This window comes from Tyto alba, unplaced genomic scaffold (assembly GCF_018691265.1).
Source record: "Tyto alba isolate M040663 unplaced genomic scaffold, T.alba_DEE_v4.0 Super-Scaffold_28, whole genome shotgun sequence".
Classification (NCBI taxonomy): domain Eukaryota; kingdom Metazoa; phylum Chordata; class Aves; order Strigiformes; family Tytonidae; genus Tyto; species Tyto alba.
In genome coordinates this window covers 2,108,966-2,129,064 of record NW_024881302.1, presented here as the reverse complement: position 1 = coordinate 2,129,064, position 20,099 = coordinate 2,108,966, and the positions used below count along the sequence as shown (strand labels likewise).

Below are 20,099 nucleotides of genomic sequence, written 5' to 3'. Positions count from 1 at the left end.
TCCCCCTCATGCCGGGGCTGGCGGCTGCAGAGGAAGGGGAGGCTGGAAATCAGGGAGCCGTGCTCGGGTGTAATGCAGCTCCAAAGCCGACCAAGGGGGGCTGGGGAGCACCAGCACAAACTGTCCAGCACCAGAGAGACTCGCTGCTCCACGCCACAGCCACAGCTTGGGAAACACCAGTTTAAAAACCTCCAGGGACGCAGGGGATGTTGCGAGGAGGATGGTGGAGGATCTGGCCAGAAACCCGACCTGTAGAGCTGGGACCCAGGCGCAGCCGGGCTCTGAGTGTGGGTGAGAGGCAGCAGGGACCCCCACAAGGTCCCCCGGGGTCAGTCAGATCATGTTCCCGTGGGGTGTCTCCCCCTCCCACCCCCCCCCTTCCAAAACAGCCACGCACGGAGGCACCGTGAAGGTGCAAACGCCGGCCGGCTTCGCAAGCACACGCGAGCACGCTGCACTGGTGCATCCTGCTGAACCACCACAGGCAGCCCCGTCAGCAGGGTCCCACGGACCACCAGGACTCTGCGGCGATGACGAGCCCACGGCACGCCGGCGGCCAGCCTCACGATGGGACCTGCCCACGGGCAGAGGGAACGGGACCACCTCTCCTTCAAGGACCACTTCCCTCCTTCGGTTCTGGTTTTCCACCCCACTGCGTGAGGAGGAAACGCAGAGTAGGTGGGAAATTAACCCCTGGCTGTCACCAGGGTTTGTGGGGACACCAAGGGGCACTCCGAGCTGCGGTGAGCCTGATAGGAAACGGCTTTGAAGCCAGGGTTGGTCTGCGGGGACAGGAACGGTGGGAGCACGAGCTGAGCTCTCCTCCTGGTGACAGCAGGGCACCAGGCTGGGCTCAGCCCCAGGCTGCGACATCCAGGGATGGCTGCAGTGGGGAAAATAAAATAAAGCAGAGGGTGGGGGAAGAGAGGTGCTGGAAGCGGGGTGGGATGGCACCCAGCAGTGGCTGCCCCTGCCCACCCGGGTGCTCCGCAGGCCCAGGGGACATCTGGGATGCCGACAGCGATGCTGCATTTACCCAGGCTCACACCCCCTGCTAAACTCATCTGTCCCACGCCTCGACACCACAACTCAAACTTTATTAGCAGATAGAACAGACCCATTTTTAACCTGCTAGCAGAGGCAGGGCCGCTCACCCAGCTCGAGTTCACCAAGCTCGTTTTCATCATCACCGACGTCAAAATGATGCGGAAAAAGCGCACGCAACCCAACGCCCTGAGAGCCGGGCAAGCCACCCACAAGGACAAGCCTGCAGCGAGGGGACACGAGTGGCTCTGCCCGAGCTGGCGGCTGGAGAGGTGCAACACAAATAATGGGTTTCAGTGTGGGTTGCATAGGTCTACAGCACACCAGAGAAAAAAAAAAAAAAAAAAAAATCATAACCAAAAAAAAGAAAGAGAGCGATATACTGGCTGGGGCCAGGGCAGGACCACGTGTACGTCACCCCGTGCCAAGAGAGGATAAAGCTCCCATTTTCCCCACAGCATCCAACTGGATTGCAGTTTCCTCCAGTCAAATGTGTCACTGGCAAGAGCCGGGCACGCCGCAAAAACTCCCTGGCCGGCTTATGACAGCGTGTCCACAATTCGTGGGGGTTTGTGCCTGGGTGGGAGGCAGCGCCCGACCCCGGAGGGGCAGAGCCCTTGGGCTTCCCATCCCGATCCCGGGGACTGGGCCGGGAAAGTCTTGGGATCGGAGGGGCTGGCGCAGGGGGGTGGGATGGGGCGTTAATGCTCCGCTTTCCCAGGCTGGGGGGAACGAAGGGAGCCCAGCGCGGAGCTCCACCAACCCTGCGGGCAGCTCTCTGTCTGCTTTTGATGGGATCGGCCCCTCGGATGGATGGACAGACAGAGGGACAGGCAGCAAGGTAGCCCAGGAAGCACCGCTTGTTTCCACTTCAGAGAGGGGGGACCACAGGGATGGGCTGCCCTGGGATTTGGGGGTCCCTCTGCATCCCAGCGAAGGATGCTCTGCCCGCTTGGAGAGCTTCTCCTGGGGGTGTCTGCCCACGCAACCCCCCACTAGAGTGGGGACGGGGACCCCGGGGTCTCACCAGAGCCCCCCAGGATGGTGCCAGGCACGGGGCACCCACTGCCCCCCCCCCAAGCCTGGGACATGAGGATAAGGTCATGCTGGATCCCCCCACACCGGCGGGTACCTGCTGAGGACACGCTGGAGGTCAGGATGAATTCTGCATTAGGAGGAAATTTAATGTTGGTGGGGGAAAAAAAAAAATAAATAAAAAATAAATAGTTCTGAAAAGTCACTTTCCAGTAAATTGGTTTCTCCCTGCACATCAGTAGCTTTAAAGTAAAAAAACACAAACCCAAAACAAAAACGTCTTTAGGCATTTCAGAATAGTTTTTCCTAGTTATTGTGAAAATTTAGATGAGAAAACATGTTGGGTAAAATATTCAATTCCCTACAGCCTGGAGAGCCTCATCAAAAATCCATTTGAAGTATTACTCTCAAATCCCTCATGGCAATGGGATATTTTAAGGTCAGTTAAACTTATTATTCACTCAAGATTTTCTTTCAGGTCCCTGCATATTTCAAACAGATTTTTCCCCATCTCTAGACCAACTGTGTTACAAAAAGCCCTTTCCCCTTTTTTTTTTTTTTTTCTGAAAAGAAAAAAAAAAAGTTGTCAAAAGAAAAGATACTAATCAGAAACAGCTTCTGAAGTCTTAAAACCTGCTACAGTTTGTACTTGTTACCAAAAAACATTGATGCTATCTCCAGATCCCTAAATCCCTTGACTTTTGAAAACATTGAAGGGAGCTGTGCTGGAAAAGAAGAATAAAGGCGAATTTGTTTTTCTTAGTTGCAATTCATTTTCCTTGTAACAGGGTACATATTCAGATATTTTTTTTTCCTCTCTTCCATTGTGCGAGGAAAGCAAGCAACTTCAAAAAGTGCAACCTGCAGTATTTTGGATTATTTAAGATTTCCAAATTAATGTAACTACAATTCTTGCTCCTACCATGCCTTTCCCTTCAAAGGACACCAGGCACTTTCATTTGGTTGTTTTTTTGTTTTTTTTGTTTTTTTTTTAAATAAAGATCACCCAAAGAATACAATTTTTTAATTTCTGAAGTGTCTCCGCCCTGGGGAGGAGCACAACAGCCCTTCCAGCAGCACACAAAACCCAAGGGGGGGTCAGCTCTCCAGTCAGTGGTACCTGCACAGGACTCAGCGGGATCTGTCCCTGAAGAGGCCACACAACAACCCGGAATGCAATTTGTCTGGTGCAAAGCAACAAACATTTTAGAGAAAATATAACAATATCTAGCTTCACAACCATCCACAGAGAAACTTGACAGCTGATTAGGAGGTTCTGAAGTCGCAAAAAGATCAGCTTTTCCCATAAAACACAAATGCCCATTTTCTGCTCAAAACCTCCCCAGCTTTGAAACACCAACACTGATCAAAATCCCAGATTTCACCTGGAAAATTTTTGCTTTCTTTGTATTAAAAAAAAAAAAAAAGGCAAACTGCTGCTTTGAAGAAAATTTAGCTTTTGACCACAACAAACAAAAGCTTGCATTCCCTGTTGACCTGCAAAGGGCTTGTATTTATGTCTTCCCCAAGAGAGAAGCTTTTCTGGAGAGGAGATGAATCGCCGACACAAAGCAGCTCGTCTCATTACCCTCAGAAAGGTGTGATTTGGGGTCATTTGCAAAACCAGCCACACGCCTGCACAGTTCCGATCTCCCGTGTCTGGGAAGCTGGCTGGTGGTCACGGCAGAGCACAACTCCCCAGCGCTGCAAACCTCTCCTCTCCTGGCCAGCAGTATTGCAAGGTCAGCGTTTTCCCTCTTATTTTGGCACTTTTGGATCTTCTTGGAAACTCGGGGGGAAAATCAGCTGCTAACCTCGCAAGAGGTTGAACGTCAGGATGGACTAGAGGATGCAGGTTCCTGCTTGCTCCAGCCTGGCCCCTGTCCTTACACCACCCCCCTGATGATGCCCCGAGCCTGCAGTGACACCATCCCACCCACCTCCCGCACTAACTCATCCCGCCGCGCTCACCACCTCCTAACATCCCTGTAACAGAGATATTTGGGCACAGAGATGTAGTATGGGGAAGACCAGGACACCTGAAGGAAGGGTGGGCTTGGATGGTCCTCCCAGCTTCTCCGAGTCCTCCCCTGCCTCCAGGGAGGACGATGCAACAGTGGGTAACCACCAGAAAACTATCCTGAGGACCCAACCCTAGGAGCATTTCAGGATCTTCATCTTTATAGAATCACTGAACAGCTTGGGTTGGAAGGCCCTTAAAGTTCATCTAGTTCCAACCCCGCCGCCATGGGCAGAGACACCTTCTACTAGACCAGGTTGCTCAAAGCCATCTTCATCCCCAAAGCTCTTCAGATGCAACCTCCCTCCTCCCATGCCCCACATAACGCGCGGGGCAGCCGCTGCCAGGAGGAGGGTGGCACCTCGTAGGACCCGGTTTCCAAATTCTCTCCTGGGAAGGGCGACCGCTGTAACACAAATGGTTCGAGCTCAGCTTCTCTGCTGAGTTACGTGGTTTGGTAGGAGCCAGAGGAGAGCCAGTGCAAACCAGACCTTGCTCTGCCCGAGTTCGGCAGCTGGAACTGCATGTTTTCATCCCATGGATCTACTCATGCTCTGCTCCGGGGAACTGACAGTGATTTTGCTAGCGTTTGGCACAGATACCCCTGTTTTCAAACCGGCCCAGCCAGGTCAGTGTGAATTAGACCAAGAGACCAGCCTCCCACAGTTGCTGCTGGGATGTTCAGACCCTATAACATACAGGGCACTGGGACGTCCACAAAGGTACTTCCAAAGCCCCACTTGCCTGGGACGCAGGGGTCATCCTTACAAATCATTGGCTGCTCCCTGAAACCTGCTCAACATTAATACCCCAGATAAGATAAACATTTCACAAATTTCTGAAGGTTACAAACAATATTAAGAGCTCTACCCAAAGCCAAGAGTAACGCAGCCAACACGGGAAGTGAACCGAGCAGAGAGAAAAAAAATTGCAAGTGCCCATAATCTTGCACCAAAGAGCAGAGTTCAGAAATTATTAAACAGTTCTTAGTATTTCCAGCCATCTGGCCCGCATTTCTCCATTTATTTAATCGGACATATGTTGCTTTTATCCCCACCACTGCCAGCTCTCCCCTGTTCCCTGAAAACATGTGCATCCTCTACTCCGCTGGTGCTCAGCTCAGTGCAAAGCAGAGGCTGCGAGTTCAGCACAGTGCACACCTCTAGCAAGTGAACATGCCCATCAGAGCTGCTTCCACCGACAGATTTCTCCCACTTGCACCTAAAAAAAATCAGTGCTTGCACCAAACAAGGCAGCTCAAGCAGACCAAGATGTAATTTCAAGTTGGGAATCCCACCGCTGCAAAGCAGCATCACTCCACCAAAGCCAACGGCATCCTATCAATGCCAGCCAGTGTCTGGAAGGAGAGATCTCCTCCAGCTGTGAAGGTACGGAGGACCAGAGTCCATAAAAAGAGTGTTTTCTCTCAGAACCCACTGCTGTTCTTCAACCTTTCTACACACAGGCTCCGCTGTACACCAACATGTGCAATAACCCGCCCAGGCCAAGGTAGCACCACAAACCTTCTAGGTCAGCCCACCCTTTGCACATTTCATTTCCAGCTACGATTTCTTCCCTCTAATGAGCAGAACAGCCATCCAGGAGGACCAGAAGCCAGAACTGCCAATAACAGCTAGAAAGGGAGAATGAGGAATCGTTGCACTGCTCCAGCAACGCAGGCTTCCATCACCCGAGCCAACAGCATTGCCTTGGGACCTCTACAAGTCTTCAGGGGGCAAGAGAACGAGGAGATCTGGCAGTCTGTCCAAGGACAGCCAATGCTGTCGCACTAGTGTTGGACACGGGAAGAGACCCATGAGCCACAGAGGCTGTTTCGGAGCTGCAATCATCACTAGCAAGAAGACAGAGCTGTTGGTTGGGATCAGTCTTAGCTTCCACCAAGCATGAAAACTCCAGCCCTGGCTCTTTTGCCACCTGGAGGTGACTGCTTTCCCACAACACGACTCTCATCCCCCAGCAGCCTTCAGCAAAGCTCATCGTCAACTTCACATCAACTCTGGTTGCACGTTCCCCTTTCACGAGGCTCCTCCGAAGACCGCCCTTCAAGCAGGAACAGCCTCTTCCAGTCCACAACAGGGCAAGGAGTGAATTACATTTAATTACACACTGTCCAGGGTCGAAACTATCAGGCCAAGTGTTACCAGATGTGCAGGGATCTCTGTCAAAGCAATCCCCAGGCTTGAATGCCTGTTTGGATATTTAATATGTTGGTATCTGGGGTGTGAGGGTCAGACACGGGGTTTTCGATGCAGATGTTACAAATCTTTTCTACTCTTACCATCACCTTTTAATAACACCATAAATCATCAGGCACTTCTCAGGTGACCACGTAATTGCCCATTTGTGCATCTGAGCAAGCTTATCTGGACTCTTACTCTTTGCTGCCATACAAAATTGCCAGCAAAGGAGACCTGCTGAGAGCAAACTCCAGGGTTCTGCGTGCCCCATCTCTCCTTCAACAAGTTGTCTCTTGGCATATGTGCTTCAGATGCATTGTGGCAACGTAAGAAAAAGACAAGTAACTGATACAGGAAGATTAAAAAAAGGCTGGATCGGTCTGTTCCTAATGCAAGCCTTGCTGCTCGCAGTCCTTTGATTGCAGCAAAAATAAAAGATGGAAATTCACTGGAGGCAAAGGAATTAATTAAACGGAGAATAAAGAAACATCAGTCTGTTGGAGTCCTGGCATCAATTCTGAGAGGAGTTTTGAAGTGGCAACAGTTTTACTTGTTCTTTAAAGTTGTTGTTCTACGTCCTGCACGGTGACTCGGGGAGCTAACGCGCAGCACGTGCGGTGCCTTACGCTAACGGCCGTCCAGGGACGAGGCGCAGCCGGCACGGGACCGACCCACCTGCCTGCAGTGGGGACACCCGGCCCCTGCCCCAGCATCCTTCCACCTTCTTCTGCTCCAAGGGTCTTCCTCCAGACCCTGGAGGAAAGGAAACTTCTGCAGAAATCGGGTTTCTTCAGGACCTCAAACCATGATCCTACACTGAACTGCTCCTAACTGCTTCTTTCTGATGCACTGAGATCTTCAAGCCGTGGTGGAGCCACCATCCTTCACCGGGCTGTTAGCACTCATCTGGGGCTTGCAAACTGTCTCCAGGGGGCTCAATAGCTCTACAAGAAATAACTGCTGAGGTTTTTCTGTAGGTGAGAAGAATGCTAACCACCTTCAGCTGAGTCACAGCTCAAATTGGGATTGTCTTCAAATACAGCTATGCGCATACATAAGGACTATGGTTCTCCAAAGCTTTCTTCTGGTTCCTGAGCCTTCAGTTTTCTTGTCTTCAGGAGACACTTGCTTCAAGCAAGAACTGAAATTCTCCCTGTCCCAGGACTCCAGGATCTGCAGGTCAAAAAAACCCCAAGTCTCTTGCTATTCATAACAAAATCTGAAGAGATTGTGTTTTAAACATTTATATTGAGCTGCCATACGAAGAGCAGGATCTGTCACCGAGAGCATCCCAGCTGAGCTTGAGAGGGTTTCACAGCCAGATTTCTTACCAAAGGGCACTGGCTACCCCTCCTCTTCAACCATGAACTTGGCTCCAACTTCACCCAAACAGAAGCATGGGGTTTGGGGACTTTTTCAGGCCAGAGCTGGGTACATTGCACACAACCAGTTGTGTAATTCATTAGCCTATGGTATCACGCAACCAGAAACCCACTAACAACAAGGTGTATGTTAACACTGACAGGCAACTTGTTGAGCCGTGATGCAAATGCTGACATGAGGCTCCCACGGCTGAACACAGCTGGAGTTAGGTGGTCACCAAACCTTGGCAGGATTTAAGCCTGAATTTGCCTTTATTTTAAAGAATGTTTGCCAAAAAAAAAAAAAAAAAAAGAAAAAATGTTTAGAAGAGGTCTTGCACCATCAGAGTGATTAATGCTAAGAAGGAAGTGCTCATTCAAGATTCCTGTTCATTAATTCAAGCTTTATGAACCTTTTACATGACAGAGACCTTCTTGTGATCCCTGCTAAGTCCCATGAATACAGCAAGCCCTCACACACTTCCCGACACACCTCAAAGCAGATAAATATTAAATTTGAATATACATAACAAGACCAGAACTGAGCAAGGCTATCCCCTGTTATCTGCCTTGTAACAAGATCAGGATCAAGCTGAGCGTGCTCTTGGAGAGGACACGGTGGCTGGCTCGCACCGGCACCGCGCGTCCCTCCCGTCTGCACGGGGGGTAATTAGCCAGCACGCCACGCTCGCAGCCCGGGCTAATTACAGCGACCTGCCAGCACCCACGCGGGCTCTGCCGGGCTCAGCACCCCCAGCTCGTCCCCGAGGCCGATGGGCTTTGTCACAGCCTCCGCTCCCCCGTGGGGGTGCAGCTGAAGGACCAGGGATGAGCTCTGACACCCAGCACAGGGCGATGCCCCCCCAGCTCCGGGGCAGGTTGGGGTGACCGCAGCAGCGGTTGTCTCTGGTGGTCTCCGAAAACAGCCCAGGCGTGCTGCAGAGACAGGGACCTGCAGTAGAGCTGGGGGTGCTGGGGACACCCTTCATCAACTGATGGGAAGAAAGCGAGGGATGTGGTGCAGGCACCCAGTGTACCCCGATCACAGAGCTGGTGGCCACGAGTGACCAGTGCTGACACCAGGATAGCACCCACCAACAAAACCATAACCCTTGTCCTCCCATCTAACCCACGCAAGACGAGATCTGCGCTTCGAACCCAGGCAGATGCAGAGCACCACCACCCTTTTAGCACACCTCCCCCTCCACACAAACTCAAAATAAATAATAAGGAGCGACTTCAGCCACAGGACCCAGCCAGTCACAGCCTAGACCCCAGGAAAACCTGGTGGGTGAGGGCAGGATGGTGCCCAGGCATGGCAGGTTTGGTCCCACTCCTGCACGTGGCCCCTTCCCCGGACTGGGGCACTGGGATGCTCCCACCATCACCATCAGACCCTCGTCTCCACCGATGGGGCAGGATGAGGCCCTCGGGGATGCCTTTCTCCCTCCTTTTTCCGGCAGCAGCCCAGCCCCTGCCCGACGGAGCCTTTGTGAAGGAGAGGCACCAGCGACAGCTCAGCGCCGCCCGGGTGGCAGCGGAGCGGATGCAGGTTGTCACGCTTGGGGCTCTGACACCGCGGGGGAACGTTCAACTCCCTCCCTCCCCCCAAAACAGGCTTTTCATGGAGACAAACGATCCCTTCCCTCAACAAAACCCAAATTCTCAGCCGAAAGTACTTGGCAGCAACCCCTTGAAATTTTTCTCATGGCTTGTGTGGCTTCGGAACACGACTTTCTGAAATATAAAAGCAGCCGGAGGAAGCGGCCGATGCTCTTGTTGAAGAATAACCCCCCTCCCGCCCCGGCTACGTGCCCCGCTGGGCTGTCACTCTCAGGGATGGAGCCGGCAGATCCCGGCCAGCCAGGTCCGAGGGGCTGGGAAAACCTCTGCCCGGCCATCAGCAACCCACCCAGCCTCAGAGAGCCACCGCCACGCCGGGGCTGTGTCACCCAGGGACCCGGGGGGCGGCCAGCGGTCCCCTCCCGCTCCGCAGCATCTATTGACAAGCTGGCAGTGATGAGGGATCGCGCTGATGAGCATCTGATCAATGGCACTTATCGAGCCCCCTCCGCGCTCCCGGTAATTGGAGGATTTCTTTCGCTTCCACTCTTATTGACGTTTCCAGCCTGGCAGGGTGTCCGTGGGGGTGCGTTGTCACTTGGAATTGCAGGGGAGCTTAGTGACACAGGCGGGACCGGGGACAACGGCACGGCACGTGGTACAAGGCATCAGGCAGGTAGAGACAAGGGAAACCTTCGGGGCACACACAGCACCCTCAAGAAAGGGCAAAAAAAATTAAAGAAAATAACCTGACGTAGGACTGCAGAGGTGGCAGAAGCATTTGGGGATCCTGCCCCGCCGGCGCAGAGGGAGGCAGGACTCTGCTCCCCAGTCCCCCCCTCGCTGTGCTGTGCTTTGGGGGCTCCATTTCACCTGCGGCGAGAAGAGAATCTGCTTGCACTCACGGAGGAGCCATCCTGCCCTGGGCCGGGTGCTGCTGCGGGGAGCAGAGAGGGGACAGCCCTGCCCACAGCCCAGACCCCCCAGGACTGGGATGCTCCGGAGCAGCTGGGAAGTTGGGCGGTGCAGGAGGGCTCTGCCAGCCCCCACCGAGCGGCACCACGCAGCGCCAGGCAGGAGGCAGAAGCATGATGTGGCCTCTGGGGACAGGATCTGTCACTTTTCTTGTCCCTTCCCATCAATCACCAGCAGGTCCCTTTTTTTTTTTTTTTTTTCCCTTTTTTTTTTTTTCCTTTTGCACAGTCCGGTTCTCGCCAAAAGCAGCTGCTAGCTCACCGGCTGAACTAGCCCAAAGGGTGCAGGTGAAGCGGTGGCCAAATCTTCATTCCAACTACAGAAACATCTCCCGTGCACCCACGTGGGCACACAGACACGGCCACGCACACACACGCCATTTAGGGGCTAAGTAATAAATCGATAGCAAAGTGGTCAGCCTTTTCCTCAGCAAGGACACTTAACAAGGTCACATCCTTATTCTCTCCAGACTAATGAGTGGAGATTACTAATAAGACCTCAGTGACAAGTGACTATATTAATGTAATTCTCTCCTGCTTGTAATCAATTTTGTGTGTTAAAATGCACAGCGATCTCGGCCGCCTGGGATGCTCGTGCCACCCCCAGCGCTGCAGAGCTGCTGGCTGGGCCGGGAGAGGGTTTTATCCCCCGTGTCCCCGCCAGGCCGTGGGGTTTCCTCAGCAGAGCACACCCAATTGTACAAAATCACTCCCAGGAGGAGCTCAGGAGCACACCCCGCTCCCCTCAGCCACCTTAAACACTTCTGTGGTGATGCTTTAATAGCCCAAACAGAGAAAGTTCTCTGCGACTGCTTACAAGAAGCTAATTTCAGCCATTTTGCCCCTATATTTCAGCCTCACAGGGTGCTGGTGCCAGTGCCCTGCACACCCCAGGCCAGGGCAGTTCGTGTCCCCAGCTGCCCCAAACCCAGCAGCGCGTGCTGGGATAAGATGCTCTTTTTGGTCTGCGGCTCTGGAGCACCCCAGTCGTGCAAAGCCCGGATCTCTGGAGGCAGGGCCAGCCCTGCTGCCTGCAAATAGCACCAGCACCCAGGGTCGGGCATTTACAGGTCGCAGCGTTTACAACCCCAGGCACCGAGATGACTTGCAGGTTCAAATTCAGCTAGCCGGGCACGCTGCCTCTCTGCCCTGGCTACCGCCCCCGTGGCCTCACTGACTGCAATAATATTCCCCATTTGCATTTCAAACGACTCTTCAGATCAACAGTGACTCACTTAAGAGATGCATGAATAATTTGCAAGACGTTTAGACTTCTGCGATCTGCGAGCTGTCTCCACGCAGAGGGAGAAGGCGGCGAAATCAAACGAGTCACTGTGAGTTTTCCCACCCAGGACCATCGCCACGGAAGGCGAGCGTGTAAAACCCAAGCAGCCACGAGCACCCTGTGCCCCCGGGCACCGACACGTCGGGACCTCGGACCCTGCTGAGGGGAAAGCCCCCCGATTGCCCAGCCCAGGACGCACCATGCACCCCGTAACGCCAGACACACGGTGCCCAGGGGTTTAGGCAGAGCCCCGGCAACTAACGGAGCGGGGGCAGGATCAGACCAGCACCTCTCCGGACTCTCAGCACTTCTGCAGAAAGCTGCAAGATATTCCCTGTGTGCAACCACCGCACGTCTGTCATTTCTTTATTCTTAAAACGCAGAGCTGGCCCACCCCCACTCAGGGGGACTAATTCAGACAAGCCCAGGGTAAAACAGTCTGGTGGAGAGATCCGAGTTGGGTCCTGCAAACCCGGACTCGTAAGAGCAACGCACGGCGTCCCCCGAAGCCCCTCAAGCTGCTGGGGTGTGAGGACTGTGCGTCACTCCACCGATTCCCACACCCAGCCCGTGCACACAACCCCCTTGCAAGGAAAGGCTCATCTCAAACCACCGTCCCAGCTGCGCCTGGGATGGATCAGACCTGGCCAGCCTTGCCTCCACCCCACACCTCCCAGCCGCAGGCCGGGCTTTCCACAGACCTGCAGAAAGCCATCAGGAACATCCCCTCTGCTCCATCGCTTCAATATATTTCTAAAACAAACGCACCAGAAAAAAAAATGTGGTGGGAGGCGCAGAGAGAGATCTAAGAGCTCCGCCGCCTCCTCTGCCCTCCACCCCCAGGTAGATGAGCTGATGATTTTTTTAGCTGGCTGGAGGAGGGCACGGCTGGCAGTCGCCTGGCACAGCTCTGTGCCGCCGGCTGGGCTCGCTGGCTCACTGGTGGGGCCACCTGGGCCCGCTGCACCTCCTCAGGGCTGGGGGGGTCTGGAACATCTCCATCTTGCCCAGCCAGCACACGGCTGGGTCCTCCCTGGAGGGCTGAAACGTAACAGGAGAGCAAGGGCAGGAATTCACCCGAGATGCTCCGTGGAGGAGGGCAGCAACGGGGAGCACCTCCTGGGACCCGGCTGTGGGGGGAGAGCAGAGCACCCCGGGGGCCCCCGATGCCAGCCTGCCCGAGCCCCCCGGGAGGTGGGGAAGGAGCTGCCAGGCTCAGGGCTCACCCCGCTCCCCCAGCCCCGCCAGCTCTCGCTCGGGGGCAGAGCGTGGTCCTGAGGGACTCGGGAGCATCCTCTGACGCCGGCCGCCTCCCTAAGCAGGAGGATTTCCAAAGCCCTTTGAAAAGCCATTTAGAGCTAAGTCCTGGTATTAAACCTGGCCTTTCATTAGTCAGGTTTTCAATCTCTGCCCGAGCCTGTTTCAGCAAAAAGTTTTTTAAAAGGTCAGGAAGAAGCTTTTAAGCATATTTGCCAATTAACTATTGTAACCCCCTCCTCGACTCGATGCAAGCTGCCCACTTCCGTCTCAGGGGATGGTAATTACTGTTTTATAAATAAGCTTTGAACTCTCTTAAGTAATAGTCTCTCCTTGCATAAAAGCACCCTCTAAATCCACTGGCCTTTTCCACCTTCTGTCATGGTCTGCGTCTAAAAATAATCTAGGAAAAAAAAAATAACCACAATGCTTTCAAGAAGAAACTCAGAAACTCTCTCTTAGTCTGTGATGACTATTTCTCCAGCCCCTCAATAATTCAACTAACAAACCCTGCAGCTTTCACTGCTGTTTGTGAACTTTTCATGGCATTTCATATCTTTTTGGAAGTTCTCTGGAGTTACATGGAGGTGATAAAAAAAACCTGCCCGTGTTTAATATGTTTAAATTTCTAGCCCCTGAGGTTACCGAAGAGTAACCAGGGGAGCACAAGAAAAAGGGCATGAATGAAGAAGTGTTTTCCAAAGGTATTGATTCACACAATATTGATTTTTTTTTTTTTTTCTAAAAGCAGCCCCATGATTTCTAGGTGCTCAGCTTTATATATTTATTTAAGCAGTCTGGGATAGAAACACTGGCAGACTTGAAATCCTTTAGAAACTCAGGTTACTTCTGCACACCCCACTGCACAGTCTGTATATAAAACCCCCATTTATTTAAAAGAGACAGCGACAGAGAAAGCATTCCTCAGTCGGGAAGACCACGACTCGTTCCACTCTGCAAGTCACAGCTTTTATCCTAAAAATCACAGCCAACACTAACATGCAGCTTTAATCACTTTAGCCTGACACTATCTACGTAACAACACATGGAATAACCCAACTTAATTTTGCCTTGCAGCTGAGCCAGGCTAAAATTCAGACTCACAAACCTGCTTGTATCAGCAAGAAGCACTTCATCGGCTTCGGCAGGCTTTGGATTGGGAACAAAACTTGGGAGCTGCCACATGAAAGCAAGGGAGTAACGTCAGCGTGGAAGTGGGGGGCAGGAGGGCCAAGTCATGCTCCTTGCCCCATCGCCAACTCACTGCCGGTGGGAAAGACCCCCCTAAACAAGGCAGGCACAGCCCCCCTCGCCTGCCCCCGATAATATCTGCCTAGGAGCCCTTTAAACGGTTTCAAATGTTAATTCCTCATCACGGCAGTAAAAGCTATTTTTAATCCCACGTGAAAGCAGTTTGCAGAAGACCAAACTTTGCACGTATTACAGATTGCTTCCTAAGGGCGGGCGCTGCTGTATGTCGGGGAGCAGTAAAAAGGGGGGCACGCCGTGGCGGGGAGGCACACAGCACTTAGACCCTCTCCCAAGTGTAGAGCTGGGACTAAAACATTGCATAAACAGCCAGCGATATAAAAGGGACCTAGAGCCCCTCTACACGTGGACACATTTTTTCTGTCTAAATCCGAAGTACTGTGCATGAAGTAAAAGCATCAAAATATCTTCTTCATAGGCACACAATTACAGCTTTTTCTCAGGTCTTCTGCATTTTTTCTTTGCATTTCAGGGTTTATTTTCCAAACGTGGGGGTGAGGATAGGGGAAGTTGATACAGAAAGGCTCTATTTTTGTAATGAAGGATAAAAAAAAAAAAAAAAAAAAAAAAGGAGAAAGAAGAGCTCATGAAGTAATAAACCCAAGAAGCATGCTGCAGGACTCAGTTTCTGCAAATGCACCAAGAAAAACAAGGGCCACTCTCAGCCGAAACACGAGTCCATCAGGAGAACAGATTAGGTGGTGTCAATGAATAAAGATAATGTCCCGGAGCAGCTCGCAGTGCATCGCCATCTGACTCCTCGCCAGATTCTTTTGTCTCTTCCCACCTATGTATTTCTTAAACGCGCCTGTGAAAAGCTCTCCCTGGAAGGGGATACAAGCTCCGTGCCAAAATGCAGCCTGGTGACTCCAGAGTAGCTGAAACATGTCGGATTTTATTCAACAGCTTGTGCTATAGAGTGTCTTGATCTGTCTGTACAATCACAACACACACAAAAACCCCTCAAGGCATCTACTTAGCTCTACTTTTCAACTGCCAATAACACTCACAGCAAAAGTCAAAAGAGCAGCGCTGGAGCCGCGTCCTTTCCCTGCTGCTCAAAGGCTTCAGGGTTGCAAGGTTCGGAGATAACAAAGTCTGGCTCAAGAAATCCTGGATGCCTTTCAAGAACATTATTAGCTCCCATGAATGGGTTTGAAGGAAGGAGGGGGTGGGGGGGGGGGGGGGGAAGAAAAAAAAAAGAAAAATGACAAAAACACAACCCACATCGCATGTAGCAGCTCTCTGCTAACCAGCCACCTCCCCTGGGCACACACAGATGCTCCCAAGCTGGGACACCCCCAGCACCGTTTAATGCATGCACAGAAGCACAGCGTAACGCATGACGAACCACATGAAAAGTTCCTCCTCCCCCCCCCCCCCCCGGCCTGCAAACCTGCATGCGCTGCATCTGAGCGAAAGGGGAAATGACAATAAAAAGCTAAATTCAGCCTCTCAGAGATTCGGAGCCTTGGGACAGCTCTGCAGTGCTGGAGGATGCTCGGCAGCGACGCCCGCTCGCCCTGTGCCCAGCCTGGCCCCTCACCAGGAAGCACTGGTCAACTGTTACTAGCCAGCCCACGCTACTTTTTACTACTATTGCCCCAAACTGTGAGAAAATAAGGAATTCTTCACAAGCCCTATGAAATCCAGCGTGCGCCATCACCCAGGGCACAGCCCCAACAGCTTTCCCGCAGCGTGCTATGCTCGGGGACGTGAAGGGTCATTGGGAGCCTTGGCCCGGCCCCATCTCTGTACAACACTTTCCTTGGCTACTGGAAAAAAAAAAAAAAAAAAAAAGCAGGAAGAGGAGACAGAAAAGAGGGACTCGGATCATAGATCATGCAAGTTGATGCAAGGCAAAGGAAAAGCCTCGCATGTCGCTGCAAAGTTTTGGTGGAGACAAGGAAGCTGTTCTTTTTATAAGCTACACCAGGCTGAATTCCCCAAAACTGCGTTTTGTGCAAGCCAGCATCTGCAAAGACCCTTCCCGGCAGCACCTCCGTGCCCTGAACTCGCCAGGGCTCCTGCCCTCTCCCCCCCAGCACCAGAACCGCCGAATTGCGGTGCGAGGCAGATGGAGCGGCCCGAACCCCCCCCCCCCACGGGAAACAAGCAACCGAAAAGGGAACGATCCCCTGCAAAGATCCCAGCTACGCCCCCCAAAACTGCCCCCCTCAGCGCGGGGCAGAGCAGCAGCCATACGGGCGTCGTAGGAAACGCAGACACCCCGAGCACCCCAAACGCCGCCCGTGACCCCGACCCTGCTCCCCCTCGCACCGAGAAGTCCCTGGGCTGAAAGCTCTGCAGGCACAGAGGGGTTACACCCATTACACCCCTTACACCCCACAGCAGCTCGGCCCACAAGTGCAGTTTTTCCTCGATTCACACAAGCAAGGGCAGGATTTGGCCCCGTGCCGTCACGCTGAGCATCTCTTCAATTTTTTTGCAATTATGTTCTAAATATCACTGGCAAACATCTCTGATTCAATTAAGTTGTTAACATTTGCCTTCGCCTACGTGCCCATAAAGCAGACAGACAGACAGACAGCAAGGTTCCCAGGTTCCCAAACAGGACACTCACACTCCCCAAACCGCTCCGTGAGCAGAGCTGCAGAAACACCAACATCACTTCTTTTCACTGAGGTTTACTTTAAGCCCTACTGAGTGCCAAAAAAAATTAAAATAGTGTTTTGCTTTAGGATAAAATGTCACATCATGCTTGGATTATCCATTAGGTAATTTATGTTGCAGTCTAGAAAAGGTGTTTAATCTCCTTATAATTAGCTAAACCTACAGTAACTCAAAGAATTTCACATGAGATGCTTGCTGCCTTTGCAGAACATTTTCTTTTCACTAGCAAAAAGAAATTTTGCAAGAAAGGGGCTTTCAGCTATTTCAAATTTAAATGAAATAAAACACTCTGGTAAGAATAAATGGCTTCAGACAGTAACTTACATTGTAATGTAAACTACTCATCACCCACAAGCAGATCCTCCTGCCACAGCAGCAAAATCACTGTGGGACTGAACTACCATGAAAGAACAAAATAATTCTGTGGTGATATTTCCAAGGGATTTTTTTTTTTTTTTTTTTTCCACATTTACTTAAGACAAGCAACGACCTACAGGTGCCTTCGGGCCAAATATCTTGGCATGAGAAACAGTTGGTGTAATTTTGGTTTCCTAGCAAGTTCAAATATTTTAAAAATGTTTACACCACTTTGAGATATTCATTGGAAAAACCTGAACTTCTGTCCAACTTTTATTTTCCTCCACTCCAACACACCCCAGCTTAAAACATTTAGTTCTGTCTGACTTTCCCAGGAAAAAAACCCTCAGTATAGCAAGGCCCTGCAAGAAAACAAAACAAGAGCGGCAAAAAGAAGAGGAAACGAAGAAAAATAGTTGTGCGTGTGATTGAAAACACACTTGCTCTATGCAGAGTTAAAGCAAAACATCTACTGTTTTTTTTTCTCACTAGAAAGGATGCAACTTCTTCCCAGCACAGCGTACGCGTCCCTGCGACGCATCTGGCTGCGCCGAAAACCTTCCCTGCTCTAGTTCTCCAAATTTACCCTAACCATATGCAGAAACATCTTAAAACATCTCGCTGGTATCAGGCCAGGCTCCCTGCAAGCACTTACAGCACTAAAAACTCACTACACAGCAATCCAAACCTAAGATTTATTTATTCTTCTCTCGCTGTGGTCCGCCCCGCAAACATCTCGCCGGACTACGGCGAGTGATATGAAAGCGTTCAATCTTCCACACTTTAATTATGTGCTCGCAGTCATTAAACTCCCATTCTGCCAAGAGAGATCTATCTTGTAACCCTCACCCAAAAAGATTAGTTATCATCATTATTGTTTCTAGCGCAGCACAGATACAAATGGAACTGAAAAATGAGCTAATAAATCATGGCAATATTAATACAGTCATAAAAATAAGTGTGCTACTTACTGCGTTTGAAGGTGTGTTAAGTCAATAACTTTACAGTCCAGATGTGGTCGTACAGAGCTGAAACTCTGCGGGTAAAATTACCACTAAAATTACACTTTCCATTAAACACGCTGATTTTCACAGGTTATTATTTTGGCGCGGATTGCTAAATTGCAACCTCCCCCAAAACATCGAGAAACATTAAGAGCACGCAAGAAATACAGTATTCCCGCGGGGCTTGGGGAGAATAGGATGGAGAGGCAGGAAGGACAGGGAGAGCTACTCCTTTTATTATTTTCAGATGTTTCCCCGAGAACACCGCAGCGCTTTTATAAATCTACACATTTGGACTCTCTTCAAAATAACGGACCAGATTCTTTCACTGGCTTCAAGGGACTTACTTAGCGCTCCGACTCCATTTGGCCTGGCCACTCCGGAGTTGGCCAGGAGACGGGAATTTAATAGACACCACATGCACAGTAGCTGCTCTTCCGAATGCTTTATCGCCCAAAGAGTTCAATCCCATTGAAACCCTCAAAACTAAACAACTCCCTTGAATCAATAAGGCTCTGCCCTTTGACACAAACCTACCGAGGAATTCAAGCGACCCTGGTTTACCCTGTTTTACCCTTCTCCTTCCCTCACGGGTTCACCATTTCAGTGCACAGCCAGGATCAAGCCCGCTCCTGCAAGCCGAGGTCCTCGCTCCCTTAATTTTTATAAGCTACTCAGATAAAATAATCCCTAAAGGAACCCGGTGGGGAAACGGTGGGATGGCTGTGAATAAAGTGTTTAAGATTCAAAGTGCAAAGCCCATATAATTAAAAAAAAAAAAAAAAAAAAAGAAATTTCTGCTGACGGTCCACCTGTCCCCGGCTGGGATGAGGGGTACGGGGGCGGGGGGGTCCGGCTCTTACACTCCCGACTTCAAGCAGCAGCCCCGAAAAATCCAGCCCCCTCTCCAGGCAAGGCGGAGGGTCGGAGCTGCCACTCCGCACCCTGAGCCCACCACCGGGCTCCCCGCGCACCCCCCACCTGAGACCCGCATCCTTTCCGACACCCCCCCCCCCCCCCCGGCCATTCACCCCTCCGCCATCCCAGCCTCCCCCCCCCCCCCTTTATCCCCAGGGACACGCCGCGCTCACACCAGCCTGTTGCAGCGCAACCCCACCCCGCCACGGGAGGCAATTAAAGGCGGCTCAGCGCTTAATTACCAATTGCCGGAGCCACCACACACCCCAACACCCTCCCCACCCCCCCCCACCACCACCCCCCCGCCGTTACCTGTACCAGCGCAGCCCCTTCTCGTAGCACCTGTCGAAGAAATGGGGTTCGGCGCCCACAGCCCGCACCCCGGGGTGCGCCCGCAAAAACTCCAGCAGCGCCCGCGTCCCGCCTTTCTTCACGCCCACGATGATGGCTTGCGGGAACCGCCGGCTGCCCGGCCCCGGCCCCACCGCCCCCGGCCCCGTCCCCGCCGCCCCCGGCCCCGGCCCCGGCCCCGGCCCCGCGCCGTCGGGGAGCGCGGCGGGCGGCGGCAGCAGGAGGGCGGGCGGCAGCGGCTCGCAGGGCCCCGGCAGGCAGTAGAAGAAGTACGTGAAGAAGAGGATCATGGTGAGGAGCAACGAGGCGCGGCGGCCCCCGACGGGTCCCAGCAGCCGCCCGCTACATCCCATCGGGGGCCGCTCCCGGCCCCGCCGGGCAGCGCATCCCGCACCGCCGCCGAGCCCCCCCCACCCATCCACCCACCCACCTTCCCTCCCCTCTAGTCACCCACCCGCGGCCCCCCTTCCGCGCTCCGCTCCGCGCACACCCGGCCCGACCCCTCCCTCCCCTCCGCGCCGCCCCCCACGCCCACCCGCGGGGGCGGGGGAGGGCGTGCGACACGCGAGTGGGGGCGGCAACGCCCCGAAGGGTTGCGGGGGGGGGGGGGGGGGGACGACGGGGACGAGGCACACGCGTGGGGCCCCGTCGGGATACCTCAGGGGAGCAGGGAACACCCCCCCCATCCCAGCCCCCACGGGCAGCCCCGTTGCCCACGCGCCCCCCCACCCCCCACCTTCCGAGGAGCGTTTCCCCGATTTTCCCGTCCGATTGATTGATTTATTTATTTTCCCTCTTTTTCATAATTTCTGGGGCTGCAGCGGGTGTT

The 20,099-nt window shown here is 52.7% G+C and overlaps 1 protein-coding gene across 1 annotated transcript in view; it reads right to left on the bottom strand.

The window, feature by feature from the left end:
- Window positions 1-19,640, bottom strand: part of HS3ST6 (heparan sulfate-glucosamine 3-sulfotransferase 6) — a 39,974-nt gene extending 20,334 nt beyond the window's left edge. The window contains exon 1 of the mRNA XM_042798696.1: window positions 19,232-19,640. Coding sequence (XP_042654630.1) covers window positions 19,232-19,623 — 392 coding nt within the window. The 5' untranslated portion in view covers window positions 19,624-19,640. The remainder of the gene's footprint in view (window positions 1-19,231) is intronic.
- Window positions 19,641-20,099: the final 459 nt, after the last annotated feature.